This window comes from Mustelus asterias, unplaced genomic scaffold (assembly GCF_964213995.1).
Source record: "Mustelus asterias unplaced genomic scaffold, sMusAst1.hap1.1 HAP1_SCAFFOLD_642, whole genome shotgun sequence".
Lineage (NCBI taxonomy): Eukaryota > Metazoa > Chordata > Chondrichthyes > Carcharhiniformes > Triakidae > Mustelus > Mustelus asterias.
In genome coordinates this window covers 16,304-34,794 of record NW_027590591.1, presented here as the reverse complement: position 1 = coordinate 34,794, position 18,491 = coordinate 16,304, and the positions used below count along the sequence as shown (strand labels likewise).

Here is an 18,491-nt window from a genome sequence, read left to right as displayed (position 1 = left end):
TTTTCCAACAAACTGAGATGAGTTTTAAATTCCAGAGTTTATGAATTGAATTAAAATCCCACTGGCTGCTGTGGTGGATTTGAAGCTGTGTCCCCTTGTCTTCCGGGGCTGGCTTGTTGGTTCAGTGAGAAAATGTAGGGTCTGGTGTGGAACAGCGAAATGGAACGTTCCTGCCTGTGTGCACATGCTGTGGGGGATGTTGTTAGCTGAGGCAGCAGTGACGCGGTTTCAATCAGCCTTCAGTCCCTCTGGAATGGACAGGGCAAAGCATCGACCTGGCTCCTGACCGCTGTTTACAATTATAAAATCCCGACAGTGCAGGAGGAGGTCATTCGGCCCATTGAGTCTGTACCGACTCTAACCAGGCCCTCTCCCTTGCCCTAACCCCGTAACCCCACACTTATACCATGGCCAATCCACCTAACTTGCACATCATTGGACACTAAGGGACAATTTAGCATGGCCAATGCACCTAACCAGCACATCTTTGGAGTGTGGCGGAAACCGGAGCACCCGGAGGAAACCCATGCAGACACGGGGAGAACGTGTAAACTCCACACAGACAGTGACCCGAGGCCGTAATTGAACCCGGGTTCCTGGCGCTGTGAGACAGCAGTGTTAACGCTCTAGTGTCTGTTTCTGGGAGGTCTGCGTGGTTGCAGGTGTTGAGCGCAGTGACACATTTGCCCTTTTTCGGTCATGCCTCCCACAGTCGAATGCCCACCTGGCTGTCTGTGTAAGTTCACAAGTGAAGGAGGGAGAGGTAGGAGGAGCTGCTTTTTGTGGCAGTCCAGAAATAACCACCCCAACAAAAGACAATATCTGTGAGCACGCATGGCGAGAGAGGATTGTTGGGAGGGGTACTGGTGGGTGGTAAAAGACGCTGGCAGGCTGTCTATGCAATTCAAAATGTTCTGTGTCCCTAGGTCAAGTCCGGCTTTTTCCATGAGAACGATTCCAAGCTGCTGTCCAAGTCCATCCGAGACCGGGTGTCCTTCATCAAGAGGAAGAGGCAGAGGACACAGCAGATCCGAGAGATGGAGGAGCGCCAGGAGCAGGAGAAACTCCGGTCCCAGATGGAGCAGATGCAGTCCCAGACCACAGTGACGTCCCTGTCTGCCACAGGCTGGCAGCCGAGCCTAACAGAGTCCGAGGACCCTGAGGTTGACCAACACGTGCAGCAGAATAAGCTCCTCGCGGGCACTGTCACACGTGAGCTTTCCGATGTTGTTCTCTCCTTGAACTGCTTTCCCATCCCCAAATCTGCCACACTTAAAAAAAATCAGAGCCACACCTTTCAGGAGTAAAAATTAGGAAACACTTTGATACACTGTCTCTCACTCTCTCACTCTCTCTCTCACACTCTCTCTCACTCTCTCTCTCACACTCTCTCTCACTCTCTCGCCCGCTCTCTCTCGCCCGCCCCCTCTCTCGCCCGCCCCCTCTCTCGCCCGCCCCCTCTCTCGCCCGCCCCCTCTCTCGCCCGCCCCCCTCTTGCCCGCCCCCCCTCTTGCCCGCCCCCCCTCTCTCGCCCGCCCCCCCTCTCTCGCCCGCCCCCCTCTCTCGCCCGCCCCCCTCTCTCGCCCGCCCCCCTCTCTCGCCCGCCCCCCTCTCTCGCCCGCCCCCCTCTCTCGCCCGCCCCCCTCTCTCGCCCGGCCCCCTCTCTCGCCCGGCCCCCTCTCTCGCCCGCCCCCCTCTCTCGCCCGCCCCCCTCTCTCGCCCGCCCCCCTCTCTCGCCCGCCCCCCTCTCTCGCCCGCCCCCCTCTCTCGCCCGCCCCCCTCTCTCGCCCGCCCCCCTCTCTCGCCCGCCCCCCTCTCTCGCCCGCCCCCCTCTCTCGCCCGCCCCCCTCTCTCGCCCGCCCCCCTCTCTCGCCCGCCCCCCTCTCTCGCCCGGCCCCCTCTCTCGCCCGGCCCCCTCTCTCGCCCGGCCCCCTCTCTCGCCCGCCCCCCTCTCTCGCCCGCCCCCTCTCTCGCCCGCCCCCCTCTCTCGCCCGCCCCCCTCTCTCGCCCGCCCCCCTCTCTCGCCCGCCCCCCTCTCTCGCCCGCCCCCCTCTCTCGCCCGCCCCCCTCTCTCGCCCGCCCCCCTCTCTCGCCCGCCCCCCTCTCTCGCCCGCCCCCCTCTCTCGCCCGCCCCCCTCTCTCGCCCGCCCCCCTCTCTCGCCCGCCCCCCTCTCTCGCCCGCCCCCCTCTCTCGCCCGCCCCCCTCTCTCGCCCGCCCCCCTCTCTCGCCCGCCCCCCTCTCTCGCCCGCCCCCCTCTCTCGCCCGCCCCCCTCTCTCGCCCGCCCCCCTCTCTCGCCCGCCCCCCTCTCTCGCCCGCCCCCCTCTCTCGCCCGCCCCCCTCTCTCGCCCGCCCCCCTCTCTCGCCCGCCCCCCTCTCTCGCCCGCCCCCCTCTCTCGCCCGCCCCCCTCTCTCGCCCGCCCCCCTCTCTCGCCCGCCCCCCTCTCTCGCCCGCCCCCCTCTCTCGCCCGCCCCCCTCTCTCGCCCGCCCCCCTCTCTCGCCCGCCCCCCTCTCTCGCCCGCCCCCCTCTCTCGCCCGCCCCCCTCTCTCGCCCGCCCCCCTCTCTCGCCCGCCCCCCTCTCTCGCCCGCCCCCCTCTCTCGCCCGCCCCCTCTCTCGCCCGCCCCCCTCTCTCGCCCGCCCCCCTCTCTCGCCCGCCCCCCTCTCTCGCCCGCCCCCCTCTCTCGCCCGCCCCCCTCTCTCGCCCGCCCCCCTCTCTCGCCCGCCCCCCTCTCTCGCCCGCCCCCCTCTCTCGCCCGCCCCCCTCTCTCGCCCGCCCCCCTCTCTCGCCCGCCCCCCTCTCTCGCCCGCCCCCCTCTCTCGCCCGCCCCCCTCTCTCGCCCGCCCCCCTCTCTCGCCCGCCCCCCTCTCTCGCCCGCCCCCCTCTCTCGCCCGCCCCCCTCTCTCGCCCGCCCCCCTCTCTCGCCCGCCCCCCTCTCTCGCCCGCCCCCCTCTCTCGCCCGCCCCCCTCTCTCGCCCGCCCCCCTCTCTCGCCCGCCCCCCTCTCTCGCCCGCCCCCCTCTCTCGCCCGCCCCCCTCTCTCGCCCGCCCCCCTCTCTCGCCCGCCCCCCTCTCTCGCCCGCCCCCCTCTCTCGCCCGCCCCCCTCTCTCGCCCGCCCCCCTCTCTCGCCCGCCCCCCTCTCTCGCCCGCCCCCCTCTCTCGCCCGCCCCCCTCTCTCGCCCGCCCCCCTCTCTCGCCCGCCCCCCTCTCTCGCCCGCCCCCCTCTCTCGCCCGCCCCCCTCTCTCGCCCGCCCCCCTCTCTCGCCCGCCCCCCTCTCTCGCCCGCCCCCCTCTCTCGCCCGGCCCCCTCTCTCGCCCGCCCCCCTCTCTCGCCCGCCCCCCTCTCTCGCCCGCCCCCCTCTCTCGCCCGCCCCCCTCTCTCGCCCGCCCCCCTCTCTCGCCCGCCCCCCTCTCTCGCCCGCCCCCCTCTCTCGCCCGCCCCCCTCTCTCGCCCGCCCCCCTCTCTCGCCCGCCCCCCTCTCTCGCCCGCCCCCCTCTCTCGCCCGCCCCCCTCTCTCGCCCGCCCCCCTCTCTCGCCCGCCCCCCTCTCTCGCCCGCCCCCCTCTCTCGCCCGCCCCCCTCTCTCGCCCGCCCCCCTCTCTCGCCCGCCCCCCTCTCTCGCCCGCCCCCCTCTCTCGCCCGCCCCCCTCTCTCGCCCGCCCCCCTCTCTCGCCCGCCCCCCTCTCTCGCCCGCCCCCCTCTCTCGCCCGCCCCCCTCTCTCGCCCGCCCCCCTCTCTCGCCCGCCCCCCTCTCTCGCCCGCCCCCCTCTCTCGCCCGCCCCCTCTCTCGCCCGCCCCCCTCTCTCGCCCGCCCCCCTCTCTCGCCCGCCCCCCTCTCTCGCCCGCCCCCCTCTCTCGCCCGCCCCCCTCTCTCGCCCGCCCCCCTCTCTCGCCCGCCCCCCTCTCTCGCCCGCCCCCCTCTCTCGCCCGCCCCCCTCTCTCGCCCGCCCCCCTCTCTCGCCCGCCCCCCTCTCTCGCCCGCCCCCCTCTCTCGCCCGCCCCCCTCTCTCGCCCGCCCCCCTCTCTCGCCCGCCCCCCTCTCTCGCCCGCCCCCCTCTCTCGCCCGCCCCCCTCTCTCGCCCGCCCCCCTCTCTCGCCCGCCCCCCTCTCTCGCCCGCCCCCCTCTCTCGCCCGCCCCCCTCTCTCGCCCGCCCCCCTCTCTCGCCCGCCCCCCTCTCTCGCCCGCCCCCCTCTCTCGCCCGCCCCCCTCTCTCGCCCGCCCCCCTCTCTCGCCCGCCCCCCTCTCTCGCCCGCCCCCCTCTCTCGCCCGCCCCCCTCTCTCGCCCGCCCCCCTCTCTCGCCCGCCCCCCTCTCTCGCCCGCCCCCCTCTCTCGCCCGCCCCCCTCTCTCGCCCGCCCCCCTCTCTCGCCCGCCCCCCTCTCTCGCCCGCCCCCCTCTCTCGCCCGCCCCCCTCTCTCGCCCGCCCCCCTCTCTCGCCCGCCCCCCTCTCTCGCCCGCCCCCCTCTCTCGCCCGCCCCCCTCTCTCGCCCGCCCCCCTCTCTCGCCCGCCCCCCTCTCTCGCCCGCCCCCCTCTCTCGCCCGCCCCCCTCTCTCGCCCGCCCCCCTCTCTCGCCCGCCCCCCTCTCTCGCCCGCCCCCCTCTCTCGCCCGCCCCCCTCTCTCGCCCGCCCCCCTCTCTCGCCCGCCCCCCTCTCTCGCCCGCCCCCCTCTCTCGCCCGCCCCCCTCTCTCGCCCGCCCCCCTCTCTCGCCCGCCCCCCTCTCTCGCCCGCCCCCCTCTCTCGCCCGCCCCCCTCTCTCGCCCGCCCCCCTCTCTCGCCCGCCCCCCTCTCTCGCCCGCCCCCCTCTCTCGCCCGCCCCCCTCTCTCGCCCGCCCCCCTCTCTCGCCCGCCCCCCTCTCTCGCCCGCCCCCCTCTCTCGCCCGCCCCCCTCTCTCGCCCGCCCCCCTCTCTCGCCCGCCCCTCTCTCTCGCCCGCCCCCCTCTCTCGCCCGCCCCCCTCTCTCGCCCGCCCCCCTCTCTCGCCCGCCCCCCTCTCTCGCCCGCCCCCCTCTCTCGCCCGCCCCCCTCTCTCGCCCGCCCCCCTCTCTCGCCCGCCCCCCTCTCTCGCCCGCCCCCCTCTCTCGCCCGCCCCCCTCTCTCGCCCGCCCCCCTCTCTCGCCCGCCCCCCTCTCTCGCCCGCCCCCCTCTCTCGCCCGCCCCCCTCTCTCGCCCGCCCCCCTCTCTCGCCCGCCCCCCTCTCTCGCCCGCCCCCCTCTCTCGCCCGCCCCCCTCTCTCGCCCGCCCCCCTCTCTCGCCCGCCCCCCTCTCTCGCCCGCCCCCCTCTCTCGCCCGCCCCCCTCTCTCGCCCGCCCCCCTCTCTCGCCCGCCCCCCTCTCTCGCCCGCCCCCCTCTCTCGCCCGCCCCCCTCTCTCGCCCGCCCCCCTCTCTCGCCCGCCCCCCTCTCTCGCCCGCCCCCCTCTCTCGCCCGCCCCCCTCTCTCGCCCGCCCCCCTCTCTCGCCCGCCCCCCTCTCTCGCCCGCCCCCCTCTCTCGCCCGCCCCCCTCTCTCGCCCGCCCCCCTCTCTCGCCCGCCCCCCTCTCTCGCCCGCCCCCCTCTCTCGCCCGCCCCCCTCTCTCGCCCGCCCCCCTCTCTCGCCCGCCCCCCTCTCTCGCCCGCCCCCCTCTCTCGCCCGCCCCCCTCTCTCGCCCGCCCCCCTCTCTCGCCCGCCCCCCTCTCTCGCCCGCCCCCCTCTCTCGCCCGCCCCCCTCTCTCGCCCGCCCCCCTCTCTCGCCCGCCCCCCTCTCTCGCCCGCCCCCCTCTCTCGCCCGCCCCCCTCTCTCGCCCGCCCCCCTCTCTCGCCCGCCCCCCTCTCTCGCCCGCCCCCCTCTCTCGCCCGCCCCCCTCTCTCGCCCGCCCCCCTCTCTCGCCCGCCCCCCTCTCTCGCCCGCCCCCCTCTCTCGCCCGCCCCCCTCTCTCGCCCGCCCCCCTCTCTCGCCCGCCCCCCTCTCTCGCCCGCCCCCCTCTCTCGCCCGCCCCCCTCTCTCGCCCGCCCCCCTCTCTCGCCCGCCCCCCTCTCTCGCCCGCCCCCCTCTCTCGCCCGCCCCCCTCTCTCGCCCGCCCCCCTCTCTCGCCCGCCCCCCTCTCTCGCCCGCCCCCCTCTCTCGCCCGCCCCCCTCTCTCGCCCGCCCCCCTCTCTCGCCCGCCCCCCTCTCTCGCCCGCCCCCCTCTCTCGCCCGCCCCCCTCTCTCGCCCGCCCCCCTCTCTCGCCCGCCCCCCTCTCTCGCCCGCCCCCCTCTCTCGCCCGCCCCCCTCTCTCGCCCGCCCCCCTCTCTCGCCCGCCCCCCTCTCTCGCCCGCCCCCCTCTCTCGCCCGCCCCCCTCTCTCGCCCGCCCCCCTCTCTCGCCCGCCCCCCTCTCTCGCCCGCCCCCCTCTCTCGCCCGCCCCCCTCTCTCGCCCGCCCCCCTCTCTCGCCCGCCCCCCTCTCTCGCCCGCCCCCCTCTCTCGCCCGCCCCCCTCTCTCGCCCGCCCCCCTCTCTCGCCCGCCCCCCTCTCTCGCCCGCCCCCCTCTCTCGCCCGCCCCCCTCTCTCGCCCGCCCCCCTCTCTCGCCCGCCCCCCTCTCTCGCCCGCCCCCCTCTCTCGCCCGCCCCCCTCTCTCGCCCGCCCCCCTCTCTCGCCCGCCCCCCTCTCTCGCCCGCCCCCCTCTCTCGCCCGCCCCCCTCTCTCGCCCGCCCCCCTCTCTCGCCCGCCCCCCTCTCTCGCCCGCCCCCCTCTCTCGCCCGCCCCCCTCTCTCGCCCGCCCCCCTCTCTCGCCCGCCCCCCTCTCTCGCCCGCCCCCCTCTCTCGCCCGCCCCCCTCTCTCGCCCGCCCCCCTCTCTCGCCCGCCCCCCTCTCTCGCCCGCCCCCCTCTCTCGCCCGCCCCCCTCTCTCGCCCGCCCCCCTCTCTCGCCCGCCCCCCTCTCTCGCCCGCCCCCCTCTCTCGCCCGCCCCCCTCTCTCGCCCGCCCCCCTCTCTCGCCCGCCCCCCTCTCTCGCCCGCCCCCCTCTCTCGCCCGCCCCCCTCTCTCGCCCGCCCCCCTCTCTCGCCCGCCCCCCTCTCTCGCCCGCCCCCCTCTCTCGCCCGCCCCCCTCTCTCGCCCGCCCCCCTCTCTCGCCCGCCCCCCTCTCTCGCCCGCCCCCCTCTCTCGCCCGCCCCCCTCTCTCGCCCGCCCCCCTCTCTCGCCCGCCCCCCTCTCTCGCCCGCCCCCCTCTCTCGCCCGCCCCCCTCTCTCGCCCGCCCCCCTCTCTCGCCCGCCCCCCTCTCTCGCCCGCCCCCCTCTCTCGCCCGCCCCCCTCTCTCGCCCGCCCCCCTCTCTCGCCCGCCCCCCTCTCTCGCCCGCCCCCCTCTCTCGCCCGCCCCCCTCTCTCGCCCGCCCCCCTCTCTCGCCCGCCCCCCTCTCTCGCCCGCCCCCCTCTCTCGCCCGCCCCCCTCTCTCGCCCGCCCCCCTCTCTCGCCCGCCCCCCTCTCTCGCCCGCCCCCCTCTCTCGCCCGCCCCCCCTCTCGCCCGCCCCCCCTCTCTCGCCCGCCCCCCCTCTCTCGCCCGCCCCCCCTCTCTCGCCCGCCCCCCCTCTCTCGCCCGCCCCCCCTCTCTCGCCCGCCCCCCCTCTCTCGCCCGCCCCCCCCTCTCTCGCCCGCCCCCCTCTCTCGCCCGCCCCCCCTCTCTCGCCCGCCCCCCCTCTCTCGCCCGCCCCCCCTCTCTCGCCCGCCCCCCCTCTCTCGCCCGCCCCCCCTCTCTCGCCCGCCCCCCCTCTCTCGCCCGCCCCCCCTCTCTCGCCCGCCCCCCCTCTCTCGCCCGCCCCCCCTCTCTCGCCCGCCCCCCCTCTCTCGCCCGCCCCACCTCTCTCGCCCGCCCCCCCTCTCTCGCCCGCCCCCCCTCTCTCGCCCGCCCCCCCTCTCCCGACCGCCCCCCCTCTCCCGACCGCCCCCCCTCTCCCGACCGCCCCCCCTCTCCCGTCCGCCCCCCCTCTCCCGTCCGCCCCCCCTCTCCCGTCCGCCCCCCCTCTCCCGTCCGCCCCCCTCTCCCGCCCGCCCCCCCTCTCCCGCCCGCCCCCCCTCTCCCGCCCGCCCCCCCTCTCCCGCCCGCCCCCCCTCTCCCGCCCGCTCCCGCCCGCCCCCCCCCTCTCCCGCCCGCCCCGCCCGCCCCCCCCTCTCCCGCCCGCCTAAGTGGAAAGAATCTCTCCACCTCCACCTCTCCCGTCCTCTTTCTCTCCCGTCCTCTTTCTCTCCCGTCCTCTCTCTCTCTCCGTCCTCTCTCTCTCTCCGTCCTCTCTCTCTCTCCGTCCTCTCTCTCTCTCCGTCCTCTCTCTCTCTCCGTCCTCTCTCTCTCTCCGTCCTCTCTCTCTCTCCGTCCTCTCTCTCTCTCCGTCCTCTCTCTCTCTCCGTCCTCTCTCTCTCTCCCGTCCCCTCTCTCTCCCGTCCCCTCTCTCTCCCGTCCCCTCTCTCTCCCGTCCCCTCTCTCTCCCGTCCCCTCTCTCTCCCGTCCCCTCTCTCTCCCGTCCCCTCTCTCTCCCGTCCCCTCTCTCTCCCGTCCCCTCTCTCTCCCGTCCCCTCTCTCTCCCGTCCCCTCTCTCTCCCGTCCCCTCTCTCTCCCGTCCCCTCTCTCTCCCGTCCCCTCTCTCTCCCGTCCCCTCTCTCTCCCGTGCGCGCTCTCTTTCACACGCGCTCTCGCGCGCACTCGCGCACGCAGAAGTTCGAAACTCCCTCTCGCGAGCAGCAATTGATGCTTAGTTGATTGCTAAATTTAAATACCTGCGATTGATTGATTATTTTATTAGCTATCGGTATTCGGGAATATGGGAGGAAAGAAATCAGTTCTCTGGAGTTGGATCGCAGAAACGATCTTATTAAATGATGGAAGAGGTGCAAGGGGTTGAATGGCCTCCCACAGTTCTGATGTTGTGTCGCTAACCCTGCAAGCCCACCTGCTTTCACTCGGGTTTTCTTGCTTATTTTATCACCCATTTTAGCTTCGTAAAGCAGCTCTCATCATTAGCACTTTCATTCCGATGTCCTGTTGGTTTCTTTTTTTTATTCTTTGACTGGATGTGAGTGTCGCTGGCCAGGCCAGCATTTATTCCCATTCCTAGTTGCTCTTCAACTGAATGGCTTGTTAGACCATTTCAGAGGGTAGCTGAGAGTCAACCACATCGCTGTGGCTTTGTGGGCCAGACCGGGTAAGGACGGCAGATTTCCTTCCCTCAAGGACATTCGTGAACCAGATGGTTTTTTCCGACAATCGACAATGATTTCATTGTCATCAGTAGATTCCTAATTCCACACATTTCTTTTGTTGACACCATCTGCCCTGGCGGGATTCGAACCCGGGTCTCCAGAACATTAGCTGAGTTTCTGGATTAATAGTCTAGCGATGATACCACTAGGCCACCACCTCCCTTTAATCACCCTACAACCGAATGACTTGCTGGGCCATTTCGGTTAAGAGTTTCCTGCATTGTTGTGTGAGAAGTGCAGAGTCACCTAGAGACCAGACTGGGTAAGGGCGGCAGATTTCCTTCCCTAAAAGGGAACATGAATGAACCGGATCAGTTTTTTGCAACAATCGATGATAGTTTCATGTTTGCCGTTGCTGAGACTAGCTTTCAATTCCAGATTTTATGAGCTGAGTTTAAATTCCCCGAGCTGCCATGGTGGGATTTGAACCCGTGCCCTTCCAGAGCATTAGCCCAGGCCTCCAGCTGACAAGCCCAGTGACATTACCACTACGCCATCATCTCCCCATGTCTCGTCTTGTTCTACGATCTAGAGCCCCAAATATAAAATTCCCTTTATCCCGACTGCTGGATGGTCATGCAGAAAGATTTACATGTGTGTGTGTGTGTAGCTACACGTGAGGCCACACCTGGAGTATTGTGTGCAGTTTTGGTGTTCTTATCTGAGGAAGGATGTCCTTGCTATAGAGGGAGCACAGCGAAGGTTTACCAGGCTGATTCCTGGGATGGCAGGTCTGTCATATGAGGAGAGACTAAGTGGGTTAGGATTATATTCACTGGAGTTTAGAAGAGTGAGAGGGGATCTCATAGAAACTTATAAAATTCTAACAGGATTCGACAGGGTAGATTCAGAAAGAATGTTCCGGATGATGGGGGAGTCCAGAACGAGGGGTCATAGTTTGAGGATAAGGGGTAAACCTTTTAGAACTGAGGTGAGGAGAAATTTCTTCACCCAGAGGGTGGTGAATGTGTGGAATTCACTCCCACAGAAAGTAGTTGAGGCCAAAATGTTGTGTGATTTCAAGAAGAAATTAGATATCGCTCTTGGGGCTAAAGGGATCGAGGGATGGGGGGGGGGAGGGGATCAGGATATTGAATTTGATGATCAGCCATGATCATAATGAATGGCGGAGCAGGCTGGAAGGGCCGAATGGCCTCCTCCGGCTTCTAGTTTCAATGTTTATACATCGGGGTGGAAAGAAATTTTCAGCTGAATACTCGGGGCAAGTCACGTGTGGTGGCTACAAGGTACTTGCTAACTTGCTGTTTTCTTCCCCTCAACCCTCCCCCAATGCCAGTGGATGCCGTTTCTGACAACAGCCTGGGTCCCTCCGCTGTCTGTTCCGATTCTCAGGGCGGAGTGGGTTACACCATCGCCTCGGAGCCGAACGTGGGCATACAGCATATTTCCTCTGGCTCCAGCGTGGACTCACATCAGCTGTCCATGGGCCTTCAGTCGCAGCAGCAGCAGCAGCAGGTGGTGGCCGGCTACCCACCGACAGTCGGGGTAAGGTGCCCACCAACACCCCTCCCCCCAACTAGTCACACATTGAATAAAGTGTTATTGTTATTACAGCAGGTGAAAATATGTTCTTTGATTTATTATTGTCACCTGTATTGGGGATACAGTGAAAAGTATTGTTTCTTGCGCGCTTTACAGACAAAGCATATCGTTCATAAAGTACATAGAGGAGAAGGAAAGGAGAGAGTGCAGAATGTAGTGTTACAGTCATAGCTAGGGTGTAGAGAAAGATCAATTTAATACAAGGTAGGTCCATCCAAAAGTCTGACAGCAGCAGGGAAGAAGCTGTTCTTGAGTCGGTTGGTACGTGACCTCAGACTTTTGTATCTTTTTCCTGACGGATGAGGGTGGAAGAGAGAATGTCCGGGGTGTGTGGGGGTCCTTGATTATGCTGGCTGCTTTGCTAAGGCAGAGGGAAGTGTAGACAAAGTCAATGGATGGGAGGCTGATTTGCGTGATGGATTGGGCTACATTCACAACCCGTTGTAGTTCCTTGCGGTCTTGGACAGAGCAGGAGCTCAGACCAAGCTGTGATACAACCAGGAAGAATGCTTTCTATGGTGCATCTGAAAAAGTTGGTGAGAGTTGTAGCTGACATGCCAAATTTCCTTAGCTTCCTGAGGAAGTAGAGGCGTTGGTGGGGCTTTCTTAACTATAGTGTCAGCATGGGGGGGACCAGGACAGGTTGTTGGTGATCTGGACATTAAGAAACTTGAAGCTGAATCCTCTCCCTGACATTGCTGGTATGTGCTCTCTGGGGCACGAGCTCCAATGCAGTGTTCTGAAGAAAATTGCTGACATTTGCAGGTTACTGGCCCCCTCCGGGTGCTCTGGTTTCCTCTCACACTCCAAAGATGTGTGGGTTTGGTTGTTTGACCATGCTAAATTGCCCCTTAGTGTCAGGGGGATAGCAGGGTAAATACATGAGCGCGAGAAGGACAGGAGGTTTTTTATTTCATTCTTTTGCAACCTGGGTGTCCCTGGCAAGGCCCAGCATTTATTGCCCATTGCTCACTGCCACTGGGGAAGGAGCTGGTAAGCTGCCGCCTTCATAGTCGCCCTCACCGAGAGCAGCTTTCAATTCCAGTATTTATCAATTGAATATTGGCGAAGCTGAAACTTCCAGAACTGCGATTGGCAGATGTTTGTTGGGCAAGGGGGTTTAAAGGGTTTCAGAGCCGAGGTGGTGGTTGAGGTACAGCATCGACCAAGGTCTAATTGAATGGTGGGACAGACCGGAGGGGCTGAGTGGCCTTCTCCCGTAGGTCCAGGTTGATCATTAGTGCTGTATGTTCAGATTAATTTCTGTGCTGATTCTCAAGTTGTAAGCTTCCTTCTTTTCTTCCCCCACGCTCCCTCCCCCTTGGTTTTCATAGGCTTCGAGCGGGCAGCTACACCTTCACGGCAGCGATGTGCATCCCTCCATGCCTTCCTCTCAGACCCTGCCAGTCGTCCCGCAGTACAACCCCGCCGCAGCAGGGGTTTCCCCCTGCACCTCGGTGACGGCCCTGCCCTCGCAGTGCCTGCCAGCAGTGTCCCCGCACAACCGGATGTTGGTCACACCGCTACCGGCCGTGAACACAGCGATGGATGCTGGCTCGCTGTTGGTGAGTAGCTCTGCCACCCTGGTCCAAATCCACCACCAGATGCCCTCGGCGCAGCTGCAGCAGCAGCAGCAGCAACAGGAGGCAGGGCAGCAGCTGCAAATCCCGGCCCCTCTGCAGCACTCCACAGAGCAACAGTCAGCCCAGGGACAGCAGCTGCTCTTCGCTGCGCCGCATCACCAGCCGATGTACATCCAGACCCCGGGGCTTCAGCCGGCGCCGCAGTTCACCGACACCCGGCTTCCACCGCACCAGCTGGCCTTCCAGCCGCAGCCAGCTCCCGTGCAGGAGTTGCAGCCAACGATGCCTCAGCCGCCGACACACATGCAGCAGCCCTCCCCAGCATATCAGCAGAGCGCCCAGGCCTCGGCAGAGCTGTACCAGCACACACCGCAGATTCAGCAGCCTCCGCTGGCCCAGCGGTTCCAGACTCCAGCCTTGGCCCAGCAGTACCAGCAGCAGGCTCAGCAGTTAGGCCCGGTCCAGCCTCCATACCAGCCCCGTGCCGTGTACCAGCAGCCACCGCCGCAGGCTCAGCCATACCAACAGCTGCCACACGCCCCCCACCAGCCTGCTATGGCTTCCCCTCAGCAGTACCAGGCCCTGGTGCAGGGCCAGAACCATTCTCCAGCTGAGCCGTACCAACTGGCCCCTCAGGCCCACACGCAGCAGCAGCAACCCGTGCAGCAGATAAACCTCCCGCAGCAGCCTCCGCTGTTTCAGAGCACCGTGCAGCTGGCTTTGCTCAACGCTTCTCCTGCTCAACAGCTTGGACAGTTCCAGCCGCAGCATCTGACGTCTTCGCAGGCTCAACCGCACCAGGGGCCGGCCGTGGCACAGCCTTCGCCAGCTCTGCAGGTGCCTGTACCAACAACGCACTTCCCTCTGACACAGCAGTTGGCCACTTATCCCCAGGAGCCCCAGTGCCAGCCGTCCCAGGACAGCCCCGCCGCCACACCGCAGGCACACATGGATGTAGAGGCGCAGGTACCTCGGTGCTGGTGTAATCGGGACGTGGTTGGGAGACGGGGGTGTCTAACCGAGGGATACGGAGACTGGAACTGTGCACAGTGCTCGAAGTGTGGGTCTAACCGAGGGATATGGAGACTGGAACTGTGCACAGTGCTCGAAGTGTGGGTCTAACCGAGGGATATGGAGACTGGAACTGTGCACAGTGCTCGAAGTGTGGGTCTAACCGAGGGATATGGAGACTGGAACTGTGCAGTGTTCCAAGTGTGGGTCTAATGGAGGGATACGGAGATTGGAACTGTGCACAGTGCTCCAAGTGTGGGTCTAACTGAGGGATATGGAGACTGGAACTGTGCACAGTGCTCCCAATGTGGGTCTAACCGAGGGATACGGAGATTGGAACTGTGCACAGTGCTCCCAATGTGGGTCTAACCGAGGGATACGGAGATTGGAACTGTGCACAGTGCTCCAAGTGTGGGTCTAACAGAGGGATATGAGACCAGAACTGTGCACAGTGCGCCAAGTGTGGGTCTAATGGACGGATACTGAGACTGGAACTGTGCACAGTGCTCCAAGTGTGGGTCTAACCGAGGGATATGAGACCAGAACTGTGCACAGTGCGCCAAGTGTGGGTCTAATGGACGGATACTGAGACTGGAACTGTGCACAGTGCTCGAAGTGTGGGTCTAACCGAGGGATATGGAGACCAGACAATATACCAACGATTAATTCATCTTTTATTTTCCCTGTTGCCTTGCAGTCCACCTTGCACCAGGTGACTCCTGAATCCCAGCGACCAGCGAGGCACCTTCAAGATTCTTTGAGGTACGATTGCTCTTAAAGCCATTGCCAGCTCCCCCAGATAGCCCTCCGATGACCTGTCATTGGTTGTATTGGCTGCTCAGACACTTGTGCTTAGCCCAGGTTATTATTATTTGTTTTCAGCACAACTCCTGATGCGATTAAAGAGGGAGCCAACGGTAGCGACGTTGGTAACGGAAAGCTGGAGAAGACCCAGAAATCTCAGGCCAAGCGGCCGTTGTGTGCCCGTGACCGGCTGGACAAGTCGACAAAGTTCCAGCTGACGGTTCTGCAGGTAAACCCCAGGCGGCCGAAGCCCGGCTGCACACATTTGCAAAGAGGGATTCATTTTCATTTGCACCCGTCAGGGGAACCTTGAAGAGGCCGCTCTGCCCCTCAAACCAGTTCCACCATTCGATGAAATCATAGGTGTGTGTATCTCAACTCCCTGAACCCATCTTGACTCCATTTCCCTCGGCCAACAACACACTGATTAATCTCCAGTTTGAATGATTAATTGAGCTAACATTCTCTTTTTATGTGTGGGTGAGAGTTCCACACTGCCATCCTTTGCTCACAGCTTCTCACTTGATATGACCAGGTTCTGGTTATTAGACATTATTCCCTCGGAGGATATTGTTCACTCTCTGTCCTTTCTGTCGATTCTTTCCAAATCCTCAACCACATCACCTTTCAGGGACCACATTCCCAGATTGAGACCGATTAGGCATCTTTGTCTCGGCTTGTCAGATAGCCGGAGTTCCACCAATCCCACCTCCTCGGTACCCTTCAGTTTCCTATCCCTCCTGAACTTGTTCACCTGCGCTGGCTCCCAGTCTGACAACGCCTCGATTTTCAAATTTTCCTTGTTTCTGGGGTCTTGCAGCTCCCCATCTCTGTAACCTCCTCCCCCAGCCCCTTCAACCCTCCCTACCTCTATAACCTCCTCCCCCAGCCCCTTCAACCCTCCCTATCTCTGTAACCTCCTCCCCCAGCCCCTTCAACCCTCCCTACCTCTGTAACCTCCTCCTCCAGTCCCATCAACCCTCCCTATCTCTGTAACCTCCTCCTCCAACCCCATCAACCCTCCCTATCTCTGTAACCTCCTCCCCCAGCCCCTTCAACCCTCCCTATCTCTGTAACCTCCTCCTCCAGCCCCATCAGCCCTCCCGATCTCTGTAACCTCCTCCCCCAGCCCCTTCAACCCTCCCTATCTCTGTAACCTCCTCCTCCAGCCCCATCAGCCCTCCCGATCTCTGTAACCTCCTCCCCCAGCCCCTTCAACCCTCCCTATCTCTGTAACCTCCTCCCCCAGCCCCTTCAACCCTCCCTATCTCTGTAACCTCCCCCAGCCCCTTCAACCCTCCCTATCTCTGTAACCTCCTCCCCCAGCCCCTTCAACCCTCCCTATCTCTGTAACCTCCTCCCCCAGCCCCTTCAACCCTCCCTATCTCTGTAACCTCCTCCCCCAGCCCCTTCAACCCTCCCTATGTCTGAAACCTCCTCCTCCAGCCCCATCAGCCCTCCCTATCTCTGTAACCTCCTCCCCCAGCCCCTTCAACCCTCCCTATCTCTGTAACCTCCTCCCCCAACCCCATCAACCCTCCCTATCTCTGTAACCTCCTCCTCCAGCCCCTTCAACCCTCCCTATGTCTGAAACCTCCTCCCCCAGCCACTTCAACCCTCCCTATCTCTGTAACCTCCTCCCCCAGCCCCTTCAACCCTCCCTATCTCTGTAACCTCCTCCTCCAGCCCCTTCAACCCTCCCTATCTCTGTAACCTCCTCCCCCAGCCCCTTCAACCCTCCCTACCTCTGTAACCTCCTCCTCCAGTCCCATCAACCCTCCCTATCTCTGTAACCTCCTCCTCCAACCCCATCAACCCTCCCTATCTCTGTAACCTCCTCCCCCAGCCCCTTCAACCCTCCCTACCTCTGTAACCTCCTCCTCCAGTCCCATCAACCCTCCCTATCTCTGTAACCTCCTCCTCCAGTCCCATCAACCCTCCCTATCTCTGTAACCTCCTCCTCCAACCCCATCAACCCTCCCTATCTCTGTAACCTCCTCCTCCAGCCCCTTCAACCCTCCCTATCTCTGTAACCTCCTCCCCACCTCTGTAACCTCCTCCCCCAGCCCCTTCAACCCTCCCTACCTCTGTAACCTCCTCCTCCAGTCCCATCAACCCTCCCTATCTCTGTAACCTCCTCCTCCAGCCCCATCAGCCCTCCCTATCTCTGTAACCTCCTCCCCCAGCCCCTTCAACCCTCCCTATCTCTGTAACCTCCTCCCCCAGCCCCTTCAACCCTCCCTATCTCTGTAACCTCCCCCAGCCCCTTCAACCCTCCCTATCTCTGTAACCTCCTCCCCCAGCCCCTTCAACCCTCCCTATCTCTGTAACCTCCTCCAGCTCCGACAACCCGGGGCACTGAGCTCTGGAATTCACTCCCCAAATCGCTCTCTCTCTCTTCCGTTCCTTTAAGGTGCTCCTTAAAATTGACCTTTTGGCCAAACCTCCAGTCACCCACCCCTGATATTCTCTCGTGTGGCACAGGGTCAGATTTGCTTTGATTTATGCCCCTGTGTCTTGCCCTGGGAAGTTTTACTGTGAATGGCCCTGGATCAATGCAAGTTATTGAAGGATAAATGAACAGCACCCACTGAAGAAACCTCTGGCTTTTGCTGTATCCCACAAGTTCCCGGAAGGATTGAGAGTGACTCCGCGCTGACTCCAGGCAGTGTACAGCGAACCTCTGGAGAGCACTGCCCTGTTGGAATCTAGCCCTCCCTGTGCAGCCTGCAGGGCACCCAGTTGACCCCATTCCCTGCAGGGTACCAAGGTCAAGAACTTGCCATGTGCGAGGGAATTGTCAGAATGGGTGGAGGTCAGTGCAACGATACAAACATAGAAACTAGAGACCATTCGGCCCTTCCAGCCTGCTCCACCATTCATTTTCATCATGGCTGATCATCAAATTCAATATCCTGATCCCCCCTTCCCCCCCATATCCTTCGATCCCTTTATCCCCAAGAGCTATATTTAATTTCTTGAAATCACACAACGTTTTGGCCTCAACTACTTTCTGTGGGAGTGAATTCCACACATTCACCACCCTCTGGGTGAAGAAATTTCTCCTCACCTCAGTTTTAAAAGGTTTACCCCTTATCCTCAAACTCTGACCCCTAGTTGTGGACTCCCCCCACCATCGGGAACATTCTTTCTGAGTCTACCTGATAGCGTGGGAGTGGAAAGTTGGAATCTCATTCGAGCAGATTTCAGGCACGTTGAGCTGCACTGTGTAACGGTGAGTTATTCCTCATTCCCACCTTGCTAACAGGTTTCGAATGTGGGGGACAATATGGTGGAGTGTCAATTGGAAACGCACAACAACAAAATGGTGACCTTCAAATTTGATGTGGATGGTGATGACCCAGAAGACATAGCTGTTTATATGGTGAGTCAGATCAAAATGCTGTTGCTTCACCGCTGTGCCTGAAGATTGGATTCCTGATTCACTGGTGACCACATTCACTGCTTCCTTCACTGCACCCCACCACAATCTTCCTCCCTCTTTCTTACTCTCTCCCTCTGTCACTTCTCTCCCCCTCTCTCTCCCCCTCTCTCTCCCCCTCTCTCTCCCCCTCTCTCTCCCCCTCTCTCTCCCCCTCTCTCTCCCCCTCTCTCTCCCCCTCTCTCCCCCCTCTCTCCCTCTCTCTCTCCCCCTCTCTCTCCCCCTCGCTCTCCCCCACCTCGCTCTCCCCCCCCTCGCTCTCCCCCGCTCGCTCTCCCCCCCCCTCGCTCTCTCCCCCCCCTCGCTCTCCCCCCACCCCCTCGCTCTCCCCCCACCCCCTCGCTCTCCCCCCCACCCCCTCGCTCTCCCCCCACCCCCTCGCTCTCCCCCCACCCCCTCGCTCTCCCCCCACCCCCTCGCTCTCCCCCCACCCCCTCGCTCTCCCCCCACCCCCTCGCTCTCCCCCCACCCCCTCGCTCTCCCCCCACCCCCTCGCTCTCCCCCCACCCCCTCGCTCTCCCCCCACCCCCTCGCTCTCCCCCCACCCCCTCGCTCTCCCCCCACCCCCTCGCTCTCCCCCCACCCCCTCGCTCTCCCCCCACCCCCTCGCTCTCCCCCCACCCCCTCGCTCTCCCCCCACCCCCTCGCTCTCCCCCCACCCCCTCGCTCTCCCCCCACCCCCTCGCTCTCCCCCCACCCCCTCGCTCTCCCCCCACCCCCTCGCTCTCCCCCCACCCCCTCGCTCTCCCCCCACCCCCTCGCTCTCCCCCCACCCCCTCGCTCTCCCCCCACCCCCTCGCTCTCCCCCCACCCCCTCGCTCTCCCCCCACCCCCTCGCTCTCCCCCCACCCCCTCGCTCTCCCCCACCCCCTCGCTCTCCCC

At 64.9% G+C, this 18,491-nt stretch overlaps 1 protein-coding gene across 1 annotated transcript in view; it reads left to right on the top strand.

Annotated features, from left to right (window-relative positions):
* The window catches only part of LOC144487196 (serine/threonine-protein kinase WNK2-like), a gene marked incomplete at its 3' end in the record, with an annotated part of 124,144 nt that overhangs the window by 93,947 nt on the left and 11,706 nt on the right, over window positions 1-18,491 (top strand). The window contains exons 8-13 of the mRNA XM_078205250.1: window positions 927-1,212; window positions 10,504-10,712; window positions 12,104-13,318; window positions 14,061-14,125; window positions 14,246-14,396; window positions 17,436-17,552. Coding sequence (XP_078061376.1) covers window positions 927-1,212; window positions 10,504-10,712; window positions 12,104-13,318; window positions 14,061-14,125; window positions 14,246-14,396; window positions 17,436-17,552 — 2,043 coding nt within the window. The remainder of the gene's footprint in view (window positions 1-926; window positions 1,213-10,503; window positions 10,713-12,103; window positions 13,319-14,060; window positions 14,126-14,245; window positions 14,397-17,435; window positions 17,553-18,491) is intronic.